This window comes from Cyprinodon variegatus, unplaced genomic scaffold (assembly GCF_000732505.1).
Source record: "Cyprinodon variegatus isolate N-32 unplaced genomic scaffold, C_variegatus-1.0 Scaffold159, whole genome shotgun sequence".
NCBI classification, from domain to species: domain Eukaryota; kingdom Metazoa; phylum Chordata; class Actinopteri; order Cyprinodontiformes; family Cyprinodontidae; genus Cyprinodon; species Cyprinodon variegatus.
In genome coordinates this window covers 891056-917196 of record NW_015150612.1, presented here as the reverse complement: position 1 = coordinate 917196, position 26141 = coordinate 891056, and the positions used below count along the sequence as shown (strand labels likewise).

The 26141-nt window shown below is 40.0% G+C and overlaps 1 protein-coding gene across 1 annotated transcript in view; it reads right to left on the bottom strand.

Annotated features, from left to right (window-relative positions):
* Window positions 1-26141, bottom strand: part of agrn (agrin) — a 187808-nt gene that overhangs the window by 43282 nt on the left and 118385 nt on the right. Inside the window, exons 17-24 of the mRNA XM_015377825.1 lie at window positions 23839-23964; window positions 16641-16762; window positions 11254-11368; window positions 9069-9188; window positions 8535-8918; window positions 7288-7480; window positions 2767-2982; window positions 2463-2692 (exon numbers count right to left, since the gene is read on the bottom strand). Coding sequence (XP_015233311.1) covers window positions 2463-2692; window positions 2767-2982; window positions 7288-7480; window positions 8535-8918; window positions 9069-9188; window positions 11254-11368; window positions 16641-16762; window positions 23839-23964 — 1506 coding nt within the window. The remainder of the gene's footprint in view (window positions 1-2462; window positions 2693-2766; window positions 2983-7287; window positions 7481-8534; window positions 8919-9068; window positions 9189-11253; window positions 11369-16640; window positions 16763-23838; window positions 23965-26141) is intronic.

Sequence of the window (26141 nt, the reverse complement as noted above, 5' to 3'; positions counted from 1 at the left end):
TCTCGTGTAATATAGTGGCTATAGGTCGGTGGAGACAAAAGATTGTAACTGTGTTCATGTGTTATTAAAAATAAAAAAATAAAGTTCAAAAAAAAAAAAGGTGTGACTTTTAGTCCACTGTGACAAATACGTTTTTTCGCCTTCATAATGCATATTTTGGCTGAAGTGACTTAAACTCCTGTGTCTAAACTTCTGAAGAGTTTAGACACAGTCTAAGTCCTCTGAGGTCGTCTCAGAAAACCTGTGTTTACACTCAGAAAGAAAATTACATACTCCATTTACTAACTAGGTGACTCCTGAAAGAATTTGGCTGCACTTGTTTAGCAGTCTCAGGGTAAAGTGAGCTAATGAATGCAAATCTATAAAATAATCATACGCTCTTTACTTTCATTCACCATTATACAGTATTATGTGTTGGTCTTTCTCATAAAATGCTGAAAAGTTCATGGGGTGTGAATACTTTTGCTAAGCTTTTTATCTGACATCCCTAACAAACAAGTGGGAATCCTTCTCTCTCTGCCGCCATGTTTCTGGGCCAAAGCAGCCTTTTGGAGAAGCTCACACACATCTGTCGAATGATGGGTTTGCCCTCCGCCACAGCCCATCTGAATTCACCCGTCATTACTTCGGCAGTGGGAGCCTGTGGCGAGGAGGGGGGCGCGTTAATGAACCCCGTCCCCGCTGAGCTCACAGGGCTACCCTGTTTTCCCTCGCTCCCGCTTTCGGAAGCTGCCTTTTCATCCTCTGCTCTGGTTTCTCTGCTCTTTTATTCCCTAACTCTTTCCCCTCTCTCAACTCTTTAACTCTGATCTTCCTTCACCTCCCTCAATTATCTGGCTGTCCTGACATGTCCTCCCTCCTAATTACAGCCCTCCCGAATCATGTATTCCCTCTTGTCTCCCTCTTAGAACTGTCCCTTTCCTCCCATAAAAGAATCATGGACACTTTAAAACTGACTTTAGAAAAAAACCCAACAACATCCAGAAGAATGTTAAATCTGCAGGCAAAGGTCCAAGCCTCATTATTACTTTAAATTTTTCTCTGATTACAGCAGAATCTGGGGGAATCTGGAATATTTATGAAAGTCTAAGACAAAGAAGACAAAAAAATCTATGAAGACTGTAAAGATACATCAGACACACTAAACATTACAAACCAGTTTTTATCTGATCATCCCAGACAGTAGGGTAAATAACTAAAATCTTAACTACTTCTTATAACTTTTTAAGACTTGCAAACTAATAATAGATATTACAAAGCCAAATCTTACACCAGCCCTCCTTCATCAATGATTTGGTCTAACCCAGCTAAACCTGCCAGCCTGAAATAACATACACTATAGAGGATGTCTGCTGAGGCCCAGATGTCTGATGCAGCAACATGCAAACACAGGTAGGTGTCGTCCAATCTGTGTCTGTAGCTCCAGTTTTGCAGAAACAGCTTCTAGGTGGCAGTTTTCTACTAAAACCTAACTCTACACACCGTAAAAGTCTGATCATATCGCCATGGCCTTCATAAAACAGTCCAAAAATCCTGATCTGGGGTAGAAGAAGTCCACAAGGCGCAACGTAGGCAGGGTTTCCGTTTTGATCTTCCAGTTGTCTCTGTGCCAGTCATTTTGTTCACATAACCAGGTGATAAATTTGCTGAATATGCAAATAGTTAGCTCTAATCTCTGTGTCTGCCCTCACTGTGTCCCTTTACTCTGGGGTACCTTTGGATATCTAGGGATTTGGTCTCTGCTGTGGCAGCCTTGGGGTCTTTGGGGCGGGTCTGGGGTCCCTCACACCTGCTATTAAGCATATCTAAAAGCTGAAGGAGAATTATTAACCTACATTCATGAGCACAGTCATGTCATACACCACAGCCGCTTGTATCCAGGTGTTCATGGAGACACAGGTATGCTAAATACTAAGCTGCAGCTTCAGCTTTATTTAGATCTGAATAACATCATAATCCTTATGGGTTTTGCTTTTTATGTTAATATACATGTATTTAAAGCATGTGATTAGGATACTCCCTTTTTTGTCTTGGTCGGTTGTGTTTTGCTCTTTTTTTCTTCCGTCTCGGTTCTTGTAGGTGTTGAAGCAGACTTCTAAGAGTTATTCTTTATTTTCATTTTTCCCTTTTTTTATCTTTCTTTCCTTAATTCTCTCTTTTTCTCTTACCTTAATTCTTATACATTCTCCCTTTCTCACCTTCCTCTCTCTCTCTATGTCCATTGCATATGTTTTTTTTTCCCCAAATCAACCTTGAAGGAAGTTTTATATACCAAGTGGAACTTTATGGCCCATGATGGTCCACTTGTGAAAACAAATCTAGTTGTTATCCAGCAGCAAGAAATACATTCTCAGAGTTAAGATGTAAAAAGAAAAAAAAAAAAAAAAAAAATTAAATCTAATTGAGAATCTCCTGGATGTTGCTGCTGCAGCAAAGAAGCTTTCACCTTTTGACTGACTTACCCCAGAATCCATTGCTGCACTTGCAGTGGAACATCTCAGCCTCTTTGACCTGGCACTCGGCTCCGTTCTTGCAGGGGTTCGGCTGGCAGGGGTTGTTACCACATTCACCCACTCCGGCGCCAAAGAGGCTGTCGCCGTTGCTCTCCTGAATGTTGAGCATCCGGTTGTTGACGTCCAGCATGCGGATGCAGCCAACCAGACCTGAGGTGACCCCGGTCCTTTCCCTAACACTGAGGAGCGACAGGAAGTCAGAACCACTGTGTTTCTCTCTAACATGACTCTCAGCTTCGATAGGGAACCTTACTCTTGCTTCAGGTCGTCCGTCACCCCACCAATGAACAGTTGGGTGTCGAGGTTGAGGCCATCAGTACCGGGAGGACTCTCACCCTGGACGTGCGGCTCACCGTCCACGCTGAGCATGCCGCTTCGCCGGCTGCGCGTCACCACCAGCTGATGCCAGCGTCCCGGGGTGATCTGAACCTTGCTGATCACGGTGCCTGTTCCCGATCCAGTGTTAAACCTGAAGGATCAGACAGAGATTCAGTCAGAAAAATCCAACCCAACTCCTGCGTACACTCATATTTGGTACCGACCCAAACCACACAGAGTTCTTCTCAAGCTTATGTTTGCTCTTTATCAAGCTAAAGCTGCAGGAAACCTGCTAAAAGCAATGAAAGAGAAGATACAATAACTTCCAGACTGGGAGAAACCACATGAAATGTTCCGCAAAGGAAATGTTCAAAACCTTTTTCTATACACGACCTTTCATCTAATGAGGTTTTGTTGGGAAAAAAAAAAAGGCTGTATCATCACAGAAAAGAGCTGTCGTCTGCCTGCGCCCACACGTTCAGTAGTATTAGCTCAACCTGAGAGCAATTATCTGCCACAAATAATTAGTTCTTCCCCCCACATCTCAGATTTGCGAAGCTGTGGGTGGTAATCTCACCGCTGTATTTCTGGAACTGAGGCAGAGCTCCCTATGAAAGCTCCCGTGTGTAACCGTCTCCTTTAGTTTTGTCATTTTCAGTGTATAGATCTAGCCGGGTCGGTCCAGGAGAATCTCAGCGAGCTTGAAGGGGTCAGGGATGAAATCTAAAATCCCTGGTTAGCGGATGGAGCAGCAATAAATGGCTTTAAATCGTATCTATAATTAGTCTAATGAGCTGTCTTCTGAAGTTGCTGCCTTTTAAAATGGTATTTATTAACACAGTTCTGCTGGGAGAGAAGACATGAATACACACTATTATGAACAAGATTATAATACTTGGTGTTTCTGTTGGTTTCTGGGAAGAAAATTGGCCAATTTCAAAGGACTGGTGCTCGCCAGTGAAAAGGTGAGAGGAAATAACAGTGAAAGTACTCTTTATGTTTCCCGTCTCATATCGTCTCGCCTCTAATCCAACGCGTTCTATTCTCTTTCAAAGATCTGGGCCTAATATCCAGATTGTCTTTTTAAGTTTATCTGCATTGACAACATTTTTCTAATCATTATATATACATGCAAGTTACAGCAGCTTTCATCAGAAGATATTATCTCCCAAATAAAACATGCATCTGAAACCAGATGTTTGCATCTGCTGGGTTTTTTTTTTTTACCATCTAACATGAAATCAGACATAAATATTTCCAGGTTTAGGTCATTGAGGAAAATTAACATTATTTACAGAGGTGGGTAGTAATAGGTTATTTGACAAACTTTAAGAATAAAATATTACTTTTAGTAGTAGTTGTACTTAAGTCTACCTTTTAGTCTTACTTAGGTCATATAATATTATGAGATTATTGCTTCTCTTAATTCTGATTACCTCCATGAGCAAATGAAGCTTCTCTGACATCATGTAATAAAAAGAAGACATTGAAGCTACAACCTCTTTATCCTTTCTTACTGTAATGATTTGCTAATTTTCAAAAACTGAGGTGGAAAAATGTTTTTGTCTGCTTAAATTTGAGTATGTAATAGTGTTATTTATTTGTATTTTTTACTTTAAAAACTAGAATTTCTGCATATCTCTGTCTGATGACATCATTTTTTTAAGATTGAATGTTATGAGCAAACAACTGCTGCATAATTAGCTATTTTTTTAAGTCATTTTTAAGTAAAATCTTCGTCTTCTACCTTCTACTTTAGTAAAAAAAAAATGGTAAAGTAGTGCTACTCTAAACTGAGTAAATGTTTTGGTTAATTTATCCGCCAGGTTATTTATTTATTTTTATTTGGTAGATTTGCCTTTTAAACTGCCTCCTTCCAGAAGTTTATCTACAATAGTTTTGCTCAGTTTGGTTTAGCATTAATTACTTAATTCTTGTTATTTTTTAATACAATTATGGTCTTTATTAAAACAAGCCTCAGTGAGATCAAAATATCTTTTCCAGGAGGGAACCGTCAAGGACAGAAAAAAAAAAGTTTAAAGTATTTATTTGTATTAAATACCAGATAAAATATATATAAAAAAATACAGTTATGAGTAATGCAGCATGATAGGAGGCATTGCAGCCCAAATCCTTGCTTCCCATCAGCATCCTTACACTGGGTTTGAAGCTGAGGTGTAAACATGGGCAGTTTAGCTCCAGGTCATCTGAACAGCTGGTTCTGGTTCTCTTATCCTAACGTTCAAATTAACCCATAGAGTTTCTTTAAGGTTTGGGTCAGGCATTATTTGCTGGCCAGTTAAACACGACAGAACCAGGTTTGGTGCCTTCAGCAGTGGGAGAAGATGCTTAAAGTCAGAGGAAGTAAGATTAATATGTGACAATCCTCTTAAATCTGCTGGTGCACCTATTTTTATCACACTTTTTTCCTTCCTCTCAACTTTCCATTAATCTCTTATTGGAGAAATTTACCTCTGCATTCAGCCCATCCCCTTAGGGAGCAGTGGGCTGACATTGTGTGGCCCCCGGGGGGCAGTGTGGGGTTAAGGGTCTTGCTCAGAGACCAAGAGCGGCAGTCTGTGAAGATGAACTGGGTAGTTGCAACCTTCTCAGAGCACAAGCGCACTGCTCTAACCCCTTCCTCCCTGTGAGCAGCCGGTTTTACTTCGATGGCTGTTTGTAGTTTTCCCTCCTTGTCCTTCCCATTGACATGATACATATGGAAGCAAATCGTTACCATATTTCAAATGATAAAAGCATTTCCAGCAATGCTTTTTCATTTTAAGAATGTGGCTGCATTGTTTGACTCATAAATGAAATTAGTAATCAGTAATCCTGTTTGCATTATTATTTTCTTCTTCAACACTGCTCATCCTTTTACTTAATTAAAATGAAAAAGAAAAAGACATTTGAGATTTATTTTTAAAAATGTACCCCAGCAAATACACACCAAAATTCAATTTGAAATGTAAAATTTGAAAATGAAAAAACATTTTCAGAAATTCTTTTTCATTTTAAGAATGTGGTTGCATTATTTGACTCATAAATGAAATTAGTATTCAGTAATCCTGTTTACATTATTATTTTCTTCGTTAAGACTGCACATTTTATGCCATAATCAAAGAGAAAAAACAGCGAACATTGCTTTTTCTTATCGTGGTCTGCCTGCAAAGTACTGTCAAAATTAATTTATGAGTCAAGTAATGCAGCCACATTCTTAAAATGAAAAAGCATTTCTGGAAATGCTTTTTCATTTGAGATATGGTAACGATTCGCTTCCATAGATACAGAGTCAGATTAAGGCTACGTTCACAATGCAGCCTGAAGTGACCCAAATCCAAATTTTTTGGCCCATATGCAACCTGGATTTGATCTGTTCATGGCAGTCTGAACAACACTGGCTATGTGGTCTTTTCAAATGTGACCTGTGTCTGAACGGCCGGGTTGCATTCAGCCGACCTGAACGCCATTAAAACCCGACAAAGGTCATTATTCTGGGTCTTGCTATGAAGAAGCTGCAAGAAAAACAACAACCATGTCAGACAGTGATGCGTAGAGCAGTATTTATGTTTATGTCCTCTACGGCGCATGCAGGAAACTTGCGTTGTATGACTGCAGTTCACACAGGAGATCACAAGTCGCATATATTTGGAAATGTGAACGGCAACGCAAAAAAAATCGGATTTCACCCAAAAAATCTGAATTGAGTATCAAGGCCTGCAGTGTGAACGTAGCCTTTGAGACCATTTAGAGAATCAGGAAACATTTATTTAACAAAATATATAAATTTCCTGAGACATTTTTTTTATTTATTTATAAATTTAAATAATAATTTAAAAAAATTCCAGTTTAAAAATACTTCACTCCGTAAAAATTAGAAAAAAATGGCTTTATAAAACATTTCCCAGTATTGTCTGCGATGTTCCTACACATATAAGGCAATTTTCTATTTCCAGATTTTTGTGAAATCTCCAAAAAAGTAAACATTTTTTCTCTGCAGCCGTTCCAGCTTACTTATACTGTCCCTATATTAGATGCAGGTACTGTACAGTCATTAAAACTGATTGTAAACACAATAACGTTCTACTTTGTGTGATTAAAACCCATGTGAACTAATAATCTGTGAGTATATTCTGAACATTAATGCCTTCATCTGTTCAGATTGCTCAGATTAGTATCGAAATATATGAGTTCAACCTACAAATAGCCCAGAAGTCTCCTTATTTTTATTTATTTCCTGGCTCTGCTGTTTCCTACATGTTTACTCGCTGTAATTATTTGCCTCATTATCCTCAGCCCTCTCTGTTTTGCTCTTATTTACGTCGTCTCCCAGCTGCTGCTGCAATGACCCTGTTCCCTCACGGGGATCATTAATGTTTCATCGTGTCTTTGTGATAAGAGATGGATCAGGGAGGAAGAAACCCAGGATCGATAAGCGGAATTAGACGCCACTCACTTGAGCTCCACTCTGCCGTTGACCAGAGCCAGAGAGATGAAGTCCTTCTTCCTCATCTGGCCGTTGTAGAGCAGCAGGCCGTTCATCTCGGACGCTCTGAACTCCATGGCGATCCGGGCCGTGTGGTACGCGCTCATCGTCGGGAAGGCCAAATAGGACTGGCCTCCAAACGACGGGATGAAGTACTTGATCACTGCGGGGAAACAGCGGTAACAAGTCAGTCCTGTCATTACTTTGTGATATGATTTAGCGTTGTCAAACAGGAGCCAAATGAGCATAATTAAGCCTAAGTGGCCATGATAAATCACCACCTCTTTATTAGTTTATTTCAACACATTTCCACATTTTTTTTCATGCATACATACATTTAAATAAACTCCGTTCTTAGCTTCCTTTCCTCTCATGTCCGTCTCATCAGTCTCTGTGACGAGCGCAGCATCTGATGAGCTCCTTGTCTTCTAACGGCTGGATTGATCCGGTGGAGGCTGCTTGTGCAGTTTGGTGGGTGTTTGTGATTTCAGTTAGCCACTTTAACTCAAAGGCACCGAGTAATTCTCATCATCTAATCCCCATCAAAGCAATTAGTGTCAATTATCTGAAGATGCAGCTGTGCGAGGTCGCTGCTTGCTAGCCCGAAATCCCAAAGCAGGGTAAGAGGGAAGGAATAAAAAAAGAGTTTTTCAGTAAGTTTTTTTTTCTGTTGATTTTTGCTTTTTCTCTGTGGTGCTGCCTGGATTTGGTGTTGCCCTTGGCGAGCAGCTCAGTGGCTGCATGTCTGGGATGGGAACCTGTCTGAATCAATGATGAGACTGAAGCACACAATGCAGAGGAACAGCCTGCTTCTGACTCACTTTTTTATTTCAAACTTGATTTAAAACCTCGACGCATGAAATAAAAGCATAAACGAGATGTTGTGTTCTGTGCTCTGAGTGCTGTTAATTCGTTAAGCTTTAAATGGCCCAATAAATCCACATCTGTGGCCACTTAACATTTCATTTCCATAATCCGGCTCTAAATGGAAGTCATCACTCCCACCGCTGCTTTAGGTGTCACCCTGCACTCACCTCATACAACTGAAACTAGAGATTGCACATTGGCAACCAAAGCATCTTCGACCTTCTTAGCTGCTGCAAAATCTCGATGAATTTTTGCCTTTATTTATTTATTTTTTTGCTGTATTGTGGCTTAAAACCAAAAAAAGAAAAAAAAATCCAGAATGGGCAAAGAAAAAACTAGGATGGACGAACCTTTCTCACACACCGCCCCTCCTCGTCCAGCGAGGCACTGGCAGCGGAAGTCGTCGCCGTCGTCCTCGCAGGTGCCACCGTGGAGACACGGGTGGGAGTCGCAGGGCTTTAGGGTCTTGGGTGTAGTCCCCTTTCTTGGTGTGGTGTTAGCGGGCGGCTGAGTGGTGGTGGGGTGATGTGCAGAGGTGGTAGTGGAGGTTCTGATGACCGGCGGGGCTGTGGTGGTGGTACGCCTGCCGCCGGGGAACCTGCGGGTGATTCCTTCTGGGCGGCGTGTGAAGTAGGGGGAAGTAGCAGGAGCTCTGGATGTGGTGATGGGGGCGGCGGTGGTGACTGCAGCTGTGGTGGTGGTGGTGGTGGTAAACAATGGGATGGTGGATAAACCTGCAGAAAAAAAAAAACGTTTAGCTTTAGGTTCTTAATATTTTGAGTTTAAGAAAACCTTCAATAAGCTTCCTTATGAATAAGTTACAGTAATACCCTCTTTCACTTTCTAAATCCTCACACTTTGCTGTTAAGTCCACATCACATTACCATAATTAGTGAAGTGAATATTCTCTGCCGTGGGCTTCTTCACAGAGAGGCTGGTGTCTTTGGAAGCCTTTAACTGTTTCAGCAGCGCTCCCTTGATGTCCTTCACGTTGTATCTCGTATCTGTGATTAAGAAGAGGTACAAGCATTCAGGACAAGGCCTCTGAGGATCCCTGCAAAGCAAAACGCAGGACGCAAGCTCCTTTAATGGTACAATGAATATATCAAACAGCCTTGTGCGTGGCAGGTGGAGGGTCCCTGCGGACCACTTGTCCTCCAACCGCCGCTTGTCCGGCTTTTTTTTCCAGATGAATCGCTTTCATAATACTCGCCGCAGATGTTTGTTTTACAAGCCATGGAGGAGCGCCGTATAACAGCATCCGCTGCCCCAAGTGAAGGGTATGAAGGACGCTAAATGTTGATCATAAAACAAAGGAAAATAAGAAAGAAGGATGGAGGACAGGGACCCGCTCCTGTTGGCTACTGATGGTAGTTTAAAGCCGCAGTTATGGTGCATCTACTACGCTTTCTGAGACATTATATCTTCAGCAGACTTGAGAAATGTATTTTATTTTGATTTTAAATACCAACTTTCCTTTAATTAGGCAAGAATACTCCAGTTATTTGAACAATAGGTTTGTTATAGTGGTAACAGCTATTAAAACAGGTAAAGCAAGGCTTATAATTTAACAAATAAGATCTAAGACCACTAATGCTAATGCGCCTACTATTCTCAGAGGCCCTCTCAAAGGCTCTTTTACATTTTTAAAGAAAAAAATATATTTTTTATTAAACATTTTTCTGAATAATTCTGCTAAAATAAAAGCGCCAGGTAAGAGCTGGGGTTCCAGCCAATAATCTCCACCGCGCCATTCTCATATTTAATCAGCCAGCTGTTTTGAATTACAGTAAAATCAATCAGTCACGTTAATATTTGCTTTCTAAACGTAAGGACAAGTTCTGCCTTCGACAGGGACCAGCAATCAGGGCTGAGTTTGAACGCTGTTCATCATAGAGTTAATAGGATCCACTGTGGATCCAGAAAGCTGCCATGACCGTAGATTAAGGGGGGGTAATATTTGGGTGTATGTTGCTATTCTTAATATTAATATCCTTTGCTGTAAAATATTTTAAAAAGTAAAGAAAACAACTTAAAATTGACTTGTATGGAGTGAATTTTGTTCCATTATTGTTGCTGGCAAAGAACACATTTTGCAAGTTATAGAAAAAATAAAAGCCAATCCACATAATGCATTTCTGGGTTAAAAAACAGATTTTTTTGTCTAATATATAAAAATCTGTAAAAACATTTTTCATAACAAACAACATTTGAAAATTTTATTTGATGAAATGAAATATAAAAAAGAAATTAAAAAATGATAAAATGACAACAAAGTCTAAGAAAACAGCAAATATATCCTCTGAACATTTTGGGATTTTTTTCTGGATTTCAATTTGCAAAATGAAATCCAACGTGTGCTTGCAACAATGATGGACCAAAATTCACTCCATAACTTCGGACCAAAAAAAAAAGGGGCTTTTGATGGGGTGGGCGTAATGCTCATTCAGTCTGAGGAGTAAAAGTTTATTTTTGCAGATTTCAATGGCCATTAATATATTTTAGAGTTAGACATAGATTTATTTTATCATTTTGTGTAAACAAAATGAAATTTCATTAAGAAAAGCTCTCTCTCTTTTTAAAGTGCAGCCTTGAAAACAGTAACAAAACACATAAAAAGAGTGATATGAACATATGACTGTATATTTACAGTTCTAACATTTCAGTTATTTATTTATTTTTAGTTATATTTAGCATGTGACATGTTGTTAAAGAGATCAGCCCGTTAACCTGTAAGGAAACATGTAAAGCCTGCTGGATTATTTAGAATAGCAAGCTTTCATAAACAATTATAAGGTAAATCTACTGTAAACATATCAGCATTCACAGTTTTACATAGAAATATGGTTCAGATTTACTTCCCTACAGGACAGCGGTTTGACTGTAATATGTTTTCCTAATATCAGTTGTTTCTATTTACAGACTCCTTATCATTTCAGGTTAGACTGAACTGTTGCATGAGGATTTAATAGAAAATGTTGTAAAATACAGGATGTATATTTCTAATCTTTTCATTTTCTTTTCCGGCAGTAAGGATTTTCTTTCTGAACATGAACGAACACTTCTCACCTGGCCTGAAATGGACCTCCACGTAGGCCAGGATGGAGTCGTTTTGTGCCAGCTGACGGACTCGAACTCCCATGAATTCTTTGTGCACCTGTGACTTCCTGAACATTTCATTGAGCTGCAAGACAGAAAACGAGACGCAGACAGAGACAAAAGATGATAAATGAAGCCTGTAATGAGATCCACACTTTAATTCCACAAAACTGTACACTATCTTAAAAGGAGGAATGACTGCCTTGCAAATTGGTTTGCAGGAAAGAAAGCCATTGGGTGTGGGAGCAAAAATTGACATTTAGCTGGCTGAGGTGACATTCATTTTAGGAGCCGGTTTCCAGGAACACCAAAGATAAATGCCAAGCTACCTTGAAATTCTGATTGGTTGTGCCTGATTGGTGTGTTTACGTTTTAACAGACAATACCACTAAAAGAGGAAGAAAGGATAATCTAAAGCTAACTTTTGATAGCTTACAATAACTCTTTTAGCCACAAATATTTCATTAATTACACAAATATAAAGCTATCAATACTATGCTGTTAAAATCAGGAATGAGACACAGAAGAGTTTTTCACAATCTGTGGCTCATAGTGATATTTATGAGACTTATTAATAAATGGTTCTAGATTCTAAAATCTGCAAACATCTCGCAGTAGTGTTTCTTTGCTCCTCCATCAGGTTTTTACACGTGGAGCTGTCCACAAAGTTACATACATTCCTTAGAGCAGGGGTGTCAAACTGGTTCCACAAAGGGCCGTGTGGCTGCAGGTTTTCTTTCCAACCAGTAAACAGCATCAGACTCCAGTCATCTCATCAAGAAAGTCCAATCTAAACATGATGACTTTTGTCATCATCATGTTTTGGTTTGACACCTGTGCCTTAGAGGATGGAGAAGAAAATCAGGTGCGTGGATACCACACACAAATGCATAATTAACGCGTAATTTAAACCTCTCATAAACAAGAGTTAGCTAAGATGTACTGGTTTGGAAATGAAGAAGATAAAGGATATGGTGAACTTCCCTTTTACTACGATAAGCTTGCTAACTAGGTATAAACCAGCTTGACTGCAGGCAAACTGCTTGTTTTTTTTTTTTTGATAGTCTGCTAAAAATCTAAACAGATAAAAGCTAAACAATAACTTGTAGAATCATCACCTAAAAAACTATGCAGGACAAATATATATATTTAGATCTTACTCAAAATTTCTGCCGAAATATACTTATTTCAAAACAATAAATAAATAGTATGGATACTTTTATACATAATAATCACTATACACCTATAGGAATATGTTTTAGACCTAAGTTATTAGGTAAGGTAATGAAACCAATTCCTGTTAAATACTTTGATACTGTCAAAAAGGAGATTTAGCATCATAAGCATGCCATATAGACCCGTTCTTGCTTATGTGAATGCATCTACTCATGTCCACATAAAAAAAATAAATACGACCATAAACTCTGAAGATCTTCTTTGCACACGGCTGTTCGGTTTGACCCTGTGCTGCGACTGGCAGTCCAGTCCACCAACACTGAAGATTAGGTCCATTTTTTTTTTTTTTTAGCTTGAGAATTCAGTCTACTGGAGTATTTTCCCTGCAATACTTCTTAACTCCTCAGATTTGTGAAGGTGTGACAGCAAATTAGAAGGCTAAACCCTCCAAAGCTGGATTAGCGATGGAAAGTCACTATGCACAGACTCTCCTCAGCGGGCTGCTCATTCCTGCCCATCTTGCAAATGTTTTTCCTTTATCTTTAAAAAAGCAGATTCTCGTGTTTTTAAATGATGCACCGCAGCTTGACTCTTTTCATGTGAAGAACCCACTTTATGACTTTGTGTGCCTTATTCCCGCGTTAAGTCCATTTGTATAAGTGTAGTAAAGATGTAGAGGATGTAAAGAGGCACACCAGGATTCAAGAGGCTGAGGCCGCTAACAAGCGCACACACAAATCGCTGTGAGGTAACAGATTAGGTTCCAGTGGGCGCTGCTGACACTGATTTAACAGCTGGTACATGTGTACAGTGTACACAGACACGGGCACAGCTTCCCATTTCACCGGAGGAGCAGGGTTACTGGATTGTCAACAGAGACATTTGGCCTGAGATCCGCAGAGAAGACGGACAGTGGAGAAAGTCAGCGGTGGGGGGTGGGGTGGCGAGCTGTGATTATTGTGGATTTTTGCCTCGCGTACGCACAGCGTATGCCATCATATCCATCTAACCTTATGAGGCTTGTATCCAAATTAAGGCTTGGATTTTCAAACTGCAGAGAAAGCCTAATTAATCTGGCATGGAAAACCGCTTTTGGGTGTTGTACATTTGTTTGGCGAGCAACTGCATGATTCTGCGGAGAGAGAAACAATAGATTTCTTCTTCCAGTAGGGGTCTTATTAAACTTGAAGAGCATCTCTCCATGAAATAATTGCCAAATATTTTCTTAATTAACGCAGCGAATACAATAAAGTGATATCTGGAATGAGGTAAATACAAACAAATGAATGCTAAAAATAAACTAAGATGCAAAAAAAAGCCTTATTTATTCTGTTTTCTCTCCTTACTTCGGTCCTAATAAACAGAGCTCAAATGCTGTACGTAATCTCCTCCACAGGTCGACTGATGGAACAGATTTCTCCCCATGTTCCTTTTTATTAAAAGCCAAATATAAGCCAGGACATGTCCTTTGATGTATATTCTTTGACCGAAATCAACAAATGCATTGCTTTCCTTTTTTTTTCATTATTGTTATTTTATATCACACGTATCTGAGCAGAAAAGCCACTCCAGCTCAGCGTGGCAGAATATTACTCAGCAGCTTCAGACGTGTCAGGTCTGTAATATGTGCAGTGATACCTAACTGAAAGAAAGGAGTGAATTTGATTAGCCTGGTGCTCCATGAGGGGTTTTATTGCATTGAGACGCTCTGAATCTTGTTTCAGAGGCTTTGGCCTCTTGACAAGAACATTCTCAAAAGCTTTTGCTAGAAACAAGGTAGATGATATATTTTCTTCATTTTGAATGTTTTGTGCGAGATTCAGCTCATAGTGCATGTTTACTCAACTTAAGTTAGTTTTTTTCCTGTAGCAAAAGAAAAATCTAAAAAATATAACATGAAGCATGATATCTGCAAGTAGTGGAGGTCCTGGCATGAATGATGCACTTTATTTCACCGCCCAATACACAACAATACAGACCCCTTCAAATAAGGTCGGCAAAACAATGAAATATTAAAACATAGTTAATACGTTTTTTGTTTTAGTTTAAAGGTCTGACATAACGAACAGATTGTAAACGGTGTAAGATAATTAAGTCATCAGCTTGATTTGATCCTGTATTATCAATAATCAAAATCAACAAAATAACTTGTTTTACTCTGATATGGTTCAGTCTATATTAGGGGTAACCAATGAGAAATTAGCAGGGGTCCGAATAAAGAAAATCATCCACCAGTAAAGGTCTGTAAATTTTTCAATAAAAAAAGGCAAATAAAAAAAAATAGAGCATTTTTCAATTTCAGAATGTCAGGATTCCTGTCTGTCTGTTTGTGTTTCTGTGTTTGTCTCCCTTCCTCCACCAGGAGGCGCCTGGTTCTGGTCCGCCTCCCCACACACCTGCAGAGGGTTACCTCATTAACGGAGTGTTCTTAAGCTGCTGACTGCCACTACCTCGACGCCAGAGTGTTTGCCAGTTTTGGGTACTCTAGCCAAGCTGAGTTTTGCTGAGTCAAACTGAGTTCTTGTCAACCTGAGCCTAACCTTGTTGTTTTTGTCTTTGCCTCTCGGAAGGAAGTCATCCTGCAAACTGGATGTTTCGGACCTTCTCTCCCTGGAAGGATCATCTGAGCTTCAAACTGAGCTGAGGATTTAAACTGGAGGTTTGAATCCACTTCCCCTCAAGAGATTGTTTGAGCTTCACACTGAGCAAGGGATTCATCTCCACTATGACCTGTTCAAGTATCGCAGGAAATCTGAGTGGCAGTCAGCTTCTCCGTTCACCTACAAACAACCGCATTCTGGGTAAACCCTGTCCACCCTCCACCGAATCAGACAAACACTGGAACTACCGCACACAGACTGGAGTCAAAGAGTCAAAAACTTCTCTGGTGAGTCAGCAGCCAAATTCTCCTCTTCAAGTTCAAGAACCAAATTTCCTACTGAGCCTGAACTAAACACTGTGTCTTCCCCTCACTTTTCAGTTCCGGTTTCATCAACACTTGATTCAGCATTATCTCTTCAATAAACCTCTTAAACCTTTCCCCTGGTCTCTCTGAATTGGTTTCTCTGCATGTGGGTCCGAGCTTTTGATAAAATCATGACACAGAATCTAAAGTGTTTTTTGAAATAGAGAACAACAGTCGTTCGGTTTGGTATATAACCAAACTCGGCCAATCCATGACCTCTGGTCTAAATTAATCCAAAAGCAGTTAGAGTATTTAACATATATTAGATGTGTTTGAGATTGTTTAATAAAAATGACTTAATATATGATATTTAAAACTAATATAATCAGAAGCTCTGAAATAGAAGCTAACCTCTGTGTTGGTATTGAATGGTAAAATACAGCTGAAATATTGCAGGATTAAACTTAAATACGTAAAGGAAAATTGAAAATCTTAATTTCGCTTTGCAAACATACAGTAAAAAGTTTAATAGACATAATTATGTCAGCCTATGTGATGCTGCTTAAAGGCTTTTTTTTTCTAAGATGATGCAAAAGTCTTTGCGGTTAATGAAAAAGCAGCTTTGTTTTTGTTTGTTTTTTTCACTAAAGGAATATAGATTTAATAAATCCCTATAAATCCCCTTTTTTAGGACTTAGCTAAATATTTAAGATTTTGATCTAAAAACGCACTGCAGATTTATTAAATACATAGAAATGGCTGTAAGTTGAGAGCCAATAGAAGGTTTTAAAACAGATGCTAACTTTAATTATTGTAAGGTTAACCCAGTGATTGCAAATGACTCATATCTTGTGTGTCACTGTTACTAATTAAAAGTGCTGAAGCCTTCTGCTATAATTTGATAACCAGCTTTATTACTCCCCCATGCTATGATGCCCTGGGTGGAGAGCCGTTTCATTTTCATTTAGCATCAAAAAGACAAAAATCGAGAAAAAAGAAGCTGAAATGATGAAAAAATGTTTTGGATTGCTTGAAACACACATATGTTTTTCACTAATTCAGTTTTATCCACATTAGGAGGGTTTAAGGACTAAAAGCAAACAGAACATTTAAATAGGGAGCGTTCAGGGAAACTGCTTATGCCAGCAGAGGAGTTTAACCAAAACAAATGATTAAAAAGAGTAAAAAAAGAGAGAGTACACCCCCCCCCCCAAAAGAAGTCAGACATGCTAACTGGACTGAATTCCCAGCAACAAACTGCTGCTGTAGCACTTACAGCGCTCTCTATGCTGCGGGCCGTCTCTCCAAACAGCTCAGACTTTGGATCCTGCATCTCAGGGGTGTAGACCAGGTTATCCACCTGCTCCAGGTGCAGTAAACCCGAGAACCTCATGGTAGCTGTAAGAAAGAAAGATAACGTGACGTCAGAGCCATAGCAGAAGCCTTTTTTTACCGTCATCATTTCCCCACCGCCTTCACATGGCACCGCTTGTTTCTGGAATAGTGCCGGTTTCAGGTTGAGTGATGGATTGTGAGTTTGTGTGTGTTTGACAGGGCGGGTAGGGTTAGTGAGTGTGCTGCTGATCGCCCAGGGTTGGGAGGGGGTGGCGGTGGACTGGAGTTTGACCGTTAAAGGTTAAGGTAGTGGTGGAGGCAGTTGTGAGGAGGTGGGGGCGAAGATGAAGTGTGAAAATATGAGAGAGGGGAGAATATGGGCCAGTTTTACCAGATCCAGAATCATCCCAAAAGCTGGCTGTGGCATAAAGGGCTGGGTAGAAAGACAGCAGGTTAGACGTACAGATTCATAAAAAAACCAGTGAACACACACACACACACAGGTAGAGAGACATGCTGAGGAGAAAATAGCCTGAAGGCAATCTGAATAGCACCTTCTTCCATAAAGAGAGAGCCTCAACCTTGGAGTGCTGTGTTGTCTAACATATATCAACTTTTTATATGCCTTCTTCATACTAGTGCCGGCGAGAAGGGGGCTTGAAATAAAGCCGAGAGCCGAGGATGTTTGTGTGTGTGTTGGGTGAAGAGTAGCACAAGAGGTGCCAGTGCCGTGGTTCCATGCCGCTTGTAATCAGCAGAACAAATTGCCCAAATCAATCATCGCTGCCCCTGCCTGAGCAACGGCGGCGAGAACGGGGAAGAGCACTTGTATGATTATCATGAGAGATAGTCGTAATTGTCTCCTTAATGCCGCCAGACCGACGGCTGACACTGTCTGGTTAAAACTGCACGAAAAAGGACACACAACCGGTCGCCGCTGCCGCTGACCCCCCCGTTGTGCATCCCAGCCTCTCTTGCAATGCTTTCACAGGCAGCCCACATCGATTCAGACGTGACGGCAGCCATAAAACAGAAGCAAATGGCTGCGCTTCGGCTGCCAGGAAGACGGTAAAGAAAGCGAGGGGGACGGAGAGTCATATCGGACGTTTAATCCAGAGAGAAGACAAACGGAGAGGGTGATTTTCCAGCCTGCTTCTATAAAGGATGTAGAAGGGGGAGAGAGATAAAAAAGAGAGAGGGATAAAAGGCGGACGGAGCTATTCAGCTATCAGATTGTAGTGAACTGTAAAATGTAATGGATTTGCCAGAACTCCCGGGCATATGGAAGAGTTTTACCGTTCTGCAGTAGAGCTGAGGGTCAAATAACAGAACATAAATGAACATTGTCTATTATGTGCATATAAAACAGCTTGTTAAAAAGCCAAACACATGGAGAGCCGCACTGGTTATTAAAAATACCGTATCCGACCAAATAAATCCAAACTACAGAGTCTTATAAATGGATTCACACCCCTAGAAGTTTCCCATAAATGATACAACCCCACATTTCTATGTAGGTTATTGGGATTTTATGCGATGGGTCGACTCAGAGCAGTGCCTAATTGTAAAGTGGAAGGAAAGCAATACAACCTTTTTTACATAAGAAAGATTTCATCTGGTTTAAAGATCTGGTTAAATATCTGAAGGTTGGAGGGAGTATGGAAACACTGCGGATCATGGCCTTCCACCTTAAGCCTACAGATTGGGAGGGTAGATTTGTCCAGGGGATCACTGTTAGTTAAAGAGTCCCCATAGCTGGGCTTTATTGGTGAAAATCGTTGAAAAAAGGCCAGAAGGTGAAGTTAGCATGAGCCAGAGCAGAGGAGGAGGACCTACAGTCAGATGAGACCTGTAGAAGAAAACTGTGTGGAGGAACAATAACTAAACCCACTATACTAATGGTAAGGCATGGTGGTGGCAGTATAAAAAACTGAGGATGCTGCGAGTGAAGATTCTCAGTCATATAGGTCATAGTCATTCCAAAAAAAAAAAAAGATAAAAACAATCCACTGGACTTTGTTTATGAGTTTAAAGACGTTTCGCTTCCCATCCAGGAAGCTTTTTTGATTCCAAATGTCAGGAATAGTGTTGAGTTCAAGGTTTTTATACAGTAGCCCAACAAAGCCTTGTTTTTGTTTTGAAAACACGCAAATTGAAACGGACGGTGGGGATGCTTTACTTCAGCCGAGACACAGTAGATGGGATAATGGATGGAGTTAGTTATAAGACAACACCAGAAGACAACATGTTAGTTGCCTTCAGAGCATGTGAACAGAGCGCCGCTCGTACGGTCCGCCCCTCACAGTTTCGCCAGGACGCTCTGCTCAAAAACTGCTCCACGTTCGCCTTAATTTTCCTGCCGCTCCGGCGAAATCGCTCCACGCTTGCTCAAATTTTTCAGAATAAGGCATTTTCTGATATTTTCCTTCATGTAATTATGCCAGGACCCTGGGACACACGGTGTTTGATTTAATGATGTGATCGATACACGTGTATTGTCTCATTATTTAATTTAATAAATAATAAGCAGGCTGTTAAATTATCGCACGATTTTCCAGCTGTGAACGTAACACCTCAATCCATTCTTGTTGCCCAGTGTTTCCTATGTAATTTTCCTTTTATTTTACTAGACTAGTGAAATCCTCGCTTCAGCCTTTGAATTGAAAATCATTTTTCGCTCCTCCATATTTCTTCCTCACCGCTCACATGCTCTGGATGCCATAAAAGACTTAAAACTAAGGGAAAAGTTGACTTCCTGCATAATAATGAACACTGAAGGTACAATAACAGACCTTAGACCAAAGCATAATTGCTTTTTTTCTTAATTTCCCTGAGAATCCATGGAAAAACTTTCAAACTCATGTTCATAGAGGGCTAATATCCAATCTGACTGATCTTGACGTATTCTAAGCAATGGAAAGAGAAGTAATGTCAGTCTGTAAAATGAATTTATGCCTTAAAAAGCTTTTTTTTCCCCCCTTTACTTCGCCACTATTCGATACTTTGTTCACCTAAAGCCTCAGAAATCATATAATGTATTATAATATCACAAAATGTGAAAAAGAAAAGATTTAAAATCTGCCAGTCTGAAGGCTTTTATTCTCTAAGGTCGAGGAACGCCCAATCTGAGACTCACAGAGATCACGACCGTCAGACCTCAGCGTTTGATGTCTCAATAAAATGTCGAATGATAAATAATTAGTTCCTTTTCTGCCGCTATCGGAAAGATGCTATCCAACTTGATTGTTAGAGATGGCAGCTGAGGCGTTGAGGGATGTGTCATTTCGCCACTAATGAGCGTCGGATCACCAGAGGCTGTCTTATAGGGGGAGAAAAAAAAACTCCAGGCGCATTGATCGATCAATCGCTGAGCCCGAATTTATTGGGAACGCTTGAGCTGAATGAAGTATTGATCGCTGCTGCGCTGTCTTTGTTTGCAGAGATAAATATTTACAAGCTTTGGGTGATTTGTTATAACTCTCATCCTTCAGGTAAAAACTGCTTTTACTCAAGGCCAAAGTTCAACAAATTCCCCTCATGGTTTGGCGTCTGTTTGGCTATAAATCCTGCGGACAAAACAAACAAGGAAGGTCATGTCTTGAGGTAATGTTGGGGCCGTAAAGCTCTGCTGGTTTACTGGAAGGCTCTGCTACCTTCCAACATGGCAGAAATGCAAGTCCCAGCGCTAATTTGTGGCCACGGCTCTTTCAAGTCATGACCTAGAGCTCCTCTGGGAGCAAGACAGAATCCCCCTTTTCACAATCCGTCAAATAAGCCAGCGCTGGGGACGGACTGAGACGAAGAGCTGGAGGGAGTGAAAGGTTGGAGAAGCAAAGAGGGAGAAAGAAGCCCTTTATCTCTATGAACTGGCTCTGGCAGAAAGCACTGATTGCTACAACGGCACTGCTCGGCCTCTGGTAGTCTCTCTGCACTCCACTCCAAAGAGCAAAGAGCTGATGCAAGACTGGATTGAGATTGACTGGGCTAGGGCTGAGAAGAGAGCCAGAAGTGGCTCAGGGGGGGTTTGACGAGCTGTGGCACAGATAGATGAAGGTAAAGTATCTGTTTGCATCACAGGACAAATATGGGAAAGGAAAACAGAGGAGGCAAGCTACAGGAAAAGCACGGGGGGCAAAAAAACAAGGACATGAGAAAGATAAAGCCCCAACAAATACTTCATTTTTCTAGTATTGCATCATAGGTGCAACATGTTGTCATCATTTAAATCTTTGGATGATTTTAGCTTCTTGGTGGATTTTACAGCAAACAACTGACAAAGATACAGAAATGATCCAATAACTACTAATATTCGGACGAGTTGACTTAGCAGGATGTAGAAAAACAACAAACGATTTGTTAGCGATAAGCTAAAGCGTGATTCCTGCTGGGTATCCGACCACATTGGTTTTTTAAAGAACTTTAACAAACAAACACGCACGTTTAAGATCCCTCTGTTTTCATTTTGTGAAATGCACAACAAAAACAACCTCGTATAAACTCCCAGAGATCTTATAGGTTGCCAGAAAGCTTAAAAAAAACAAAAGTTATAAGAATCTCTATTTATTAACTTGTACATTTAGGATAAATTTAGCTAAAATAGCTCATTTTGCAACGAGCTCAAGTTTTATGTTTGGTTGTTTCTTTACTCCTTGCAGTTAACAAAAGAACATCCAAATACTACTTTGCAAGCCTCCCTTGCCATTTATATCCTATAAGATATGAAAATCAGAACTGAAAGCTATTCATCAAAACAGCATTCCTACTCATGATGGTCAGACGTAAACGTTTGAATTGTGGTGTAACAAACCAAACCTCATTAAAACCAACAAGATTATCAGCAAGCTGTTAATTAAATTTACATATATGAGCATATATATGTATATAAATCAAAAAAGGTGCAGAGCCAAAGCAGAGCACCTGTTCTTGCTGTTCGAAGCAGATGGTGAGATGAGAAAAATCCTCCATCCTTTAGCTCAGCTTTAAACGAAAAACTGTTTGTGTGCCTGATAATAAAATAAGGACGTAAACTAAAAGGGGATCTGACTTAAATATTGACAGATTGTCTCCCCCTTCTGGCGGTGGCAGTAATCACCCAAACTCTCAACACGAAGCCAACTGATTCTACAACAGGTTCACACCTGAAGTGGTTTATTTTATTTTATAGATCTCTTCTCTTCTGTTTTATTTGCAGCATCATAAACTTTCTACACGAAGGTCAGCCCAGTGTTTGCAAGGGGCTGAACTCATCAGCTTTGGCTAAATAAACATCTCCGGATGACATAATTCTCTGTAGCACTCGTGTTTATTGTACCTGATAGTGGCAACAATCTCCTTCAAAGGTGAATAAATTGAAGATTCGAGTGTCAGGAAACTGGGGGTGTCACAACAGACCTGAACTACGGTTGGTATGTTCAAATTAGAAATAATTCATTGTTAAAAGTAGTGATGGGTGCAGAAACATCGATTTGTTGGTGCATGTGTGGAGCCCATAGAGCAAAACGCAGTATCGGTGCGTGTATCGTTTCAAGAGTCATGTGACCGATCCAGGAGTTGTTTCCAACTGACTGAGACACTACACTGTGTTTAAATACGTATCTGTCAACATGATGCACCTGCTAAAAAAATGTCTCATCTTTTTATCATTAAAATGATCAAGAATTTTGGGGCAGCCTAAAAGGAATAGGAACGTTTCAGCCGCTGTGTTTTTATTTTAATTTTCTCATTGTGTCATCCTGTATCTCTCAGTTATCACTCAAATTATCTGAATTAAAGTTAATTTAAAATTGACTCGTAGTTTATTTACTGTACTGTTTTTACTGTACTTATTGTTCTAAAATTATGATTTAAAAACCTAGTTCACAAGCATCCTCATTCACATTTTCCCTTAAATCAGGCTCTTCAATGTTTTCCAAGTCCAAGGACCCAGTTGTTTTAATTAACAAAGAGAGAAATAGAAAGGAGGGTGAGCCCTGAAGGTTAATTGCATGAAAAGCAAACTACCATATGTAAACATAGCACTGGAAAGTTGAGGAAAAAATGCGTCTGAAAGGACGCAAGAAACAGGGATCGCAAAGAAGAGACACTTCTAAAGTGTTTGGAAGAGGCTTATAAGGTGTAGAAGTATCTACCTAATCAAAGGCAAAATAAGGCTGCATTTTTTCCCACAGATGCAAAGATCACTTTACATTTCAGAATGAATGTTGCATTTAATCTAAAACAACCGGTGGTCTGGAAGAAGACTAGAGAGGAAGAAACCCAAGATGCTTAAAGTCCAGAAAGAAGGGTTAGTGGAGCCATGTCAGCTGTTTCTGCTGTTTTCTGAAGTCCAAAGAAGTTGCAGAAATCTACCAGAGAAAGCTTGATGGAGAAGCTAATATCTTCCAGCAGGGTTTGGATCCAGACCACAATAAACAAAAGTCTCAATATTTGCTCCATTGACCATTAAAGCTTGTATTGGGAATTCTACTAAAACTAAACCTCACAGAATATTTGGCCAATGGTGAAGAAACCAGAAGCAACAATGGCAAATTAGCTGCTATATCATCTGTGCCAGGCTGCACTCACGCAATTATATATGCAACCAATTCTTATGTCTACTGTGAACAAAAAAAAACAATGTTATAATACTTTTTTTATTTGTTTGTTGTTTGGAGGAGCAGAAGTTGGGGTTTTCAATAGTTTAAGGCTACAGTATTTATTGAGATTAACAGAACTATGTAATGTAAATTCCTTTATTCTACTACAATGGGGGAAATGCGTTCTCTGCATTTTAACCCATCCTCTTGAGGAGCAGTGGACTGTCATTGTGTGGCCCCCGGGGAGCAGTGTGGGGTTAAGGGTTTTGCTCAGGATCCCAGAGAGGAGCCTTTGGGGATTGAAGCGGAAACTTGCAACCTTTTAAGAGCACAAGCGCACTGCTCTAGATACTAGGGCAACACTCCCCACTAAAAAATATATTTTCCTCTCTGTATAAATGGATCTATGTTATAAGAGCTATATTTGTTTTATACATGTCGATAGTTTAATTTAATCAGATGCACCTGAAAAACATGTTTTACCAATTAAAGCATGGAATAATAGAGCAGGCAGGAGGAAGAGGAAGGCAGGAGGTAAAGGGGTCTTCCTGCGTGTTGACTTACGGGGGCAGTTGGTGCCCTCTGGGGTGCTGGACGGGGTCTTGCCGTCGGGACAGCAGCCGAACTCTGTGGTGTCACAGGAGGACTTATCCTCAGAATTGGGACCAGCAGAACCTGCCGCTGTCGGACCTGCAGGCGACACAAAGTTCCAATGAAAAATTCATTAAACTTTAAGTCCATGAATATACATCATCCCTTCTTCTTTCTCTCCTAGATTTTTTTTTTCTTTTTTCCAGAAACTTGAAACTTCTTCTTTCCCAAGTTTACTCGTGCTTCACCAGGTGTTTATGTGTTTCCGCTGACCAGTGATTGAGTGCTGGAAGAGGCATCTGTCATGGGTGATTATATGGGCTCTGATTTTACAGCTGGAACTCATTTCGTCAGGCAGAAAACCCTTAATGGGCACTGTTGCCAGTCACATCACACACAGAACACTTTAAATGATAGGGGTGTGTGATAACCGGCTGGCAGTTCTCCTCAAGGAGAAAAAACAGAAGAATAAGAAAAAAAATAAAACTACAACCCTACCGACACTGAATATCTGGTCATTTTGAAACATTAGGACATAAAAGCGTCTACTGTGTCACCGCAGAAAGACGTCCCCTCGCACATTGGAGTCGGTCGTTTATGGCCGTGTGGAGATTAGAAACAATCGTGGAGGGAAAGAGCTCCTGGCTAAACAAGCCATCAAGACGTCAGAGGGCGGGGACGTCCTAATTCAAGGTCTCACTCCGAAGGGACATGAGGGGAAGGGGGGAGGCAGATTTACAGAACCCTGAAGAGGTGAGAAATGGGGCAGAGCAGGAGAGCTAGGGCCGTCTGTGTCAGCGTTACAGCCGTCACATAGCTGCACGTCAGACGGACGGGTGGAGATTACAGAGGAGCAGAAACACAGAGAGGGACACATGAAAGAGACGACATTATTCAATCTGTGAGTCATCAAGTTCATATTTGGGGTGCTTGTCATTCATGTGCTCTCAAAGTCTGAAAAGGGCCTATTTACACATTTGTTCACACTGACACGGTATTCATACCGCATTCGTGCTGCTTGAACCTTTTTTTTTTACCTTTCACCTCAATCCAAAGTATTTCACTGGGATTCTGTACGGTAGACCAACATTAATATGAAGTGAAAGGAAGCAGATTTATTTTTTTTCTTTTTAACAAAAAGAATCAGAAGAGTATTGGAGGAATTTGGACTTAGCCTCCTTTTCTCTAACAGCCCTAAAATACCGTTTAACCACTCGCCTTCAGGTTTATTATATACAAAACTTTGCTAAAAACAAGCATCATAAGGAAACAAGACAGGAGGTCAGGTTTGAAGCTGCACCGGAGAACCAGGACAGCCTCTGTAAGAAATGGAAATGTCATGAAAGCTGTAAAAAATGAAATTCTGAAGACGATAAAAGTTGTCTAAGTTTCTGTCTCTATGCTAAGAAGGAAGGAGAGGCTGAAAGAAAACGAAAAGATGTCTGGAAGTGGGCTTCAAGGTCTACTGCAAACCAATCTATGTTTCAACATGGGGCTGTAAATATGTTGGAGGCTGCCACTGACTGTTTACCGCCTATCTACCGCCTATTTACCGTTTACAGTCGGAGCTGAAATGCTTAATTTGAATGTCTTTAAATGGCCTAGTCAAAGCTCAAAAATAAAATTGACAAATCTGGGACAAAACTTTATAATTTAGATCTAATCAAGGATTCTGATCAAATCTAAACCCAGTTTTTGTCAAAATGATGATTCCAAAAAGTCCCATCCAGTTTTAAATGTTAATAAAATCTATCTAGAATGTAATTTCTATCTAGTTTGAGTTTTAAACTTTGACATAAAAGTTATAATAATAATGAGAAAAATAAACCCAGTTCTCTTACATAAAGAAATAATCTCATTACTAAAAAAAAAGAGCTTTGGTTTTAACCTGGAAATAAAAATAAAAGAAACAAATCAGGATAAATGGGGAAAAGGAAAAATCCCAGCCTTCATTTAGTTAAGATTACTAAAGATTTTCTGATTACCTTTACACAACAATAATAAAAATGTGAAGTTATAAGGAGCCATTCTTAAAAAAAAAGAAAATTAAAAACAATTCACTGGACTTTGTTTCCTTGCTTTGGGTTTGAAAACATGCAAATATAAGGAGCTGAGCCTAAAGCAGAGCTCAGAGAAACAGGAGGAAATTTCAGCCTTTAGATGCACAAAACTGGCAGCGACATGAACTAAAAGACTCAACCAATCACAACCAGACTAAATGAATTTAGTTTCTATTCTGAATTTGGAAAAACCATTCATTATTTTCCTTCCACTTC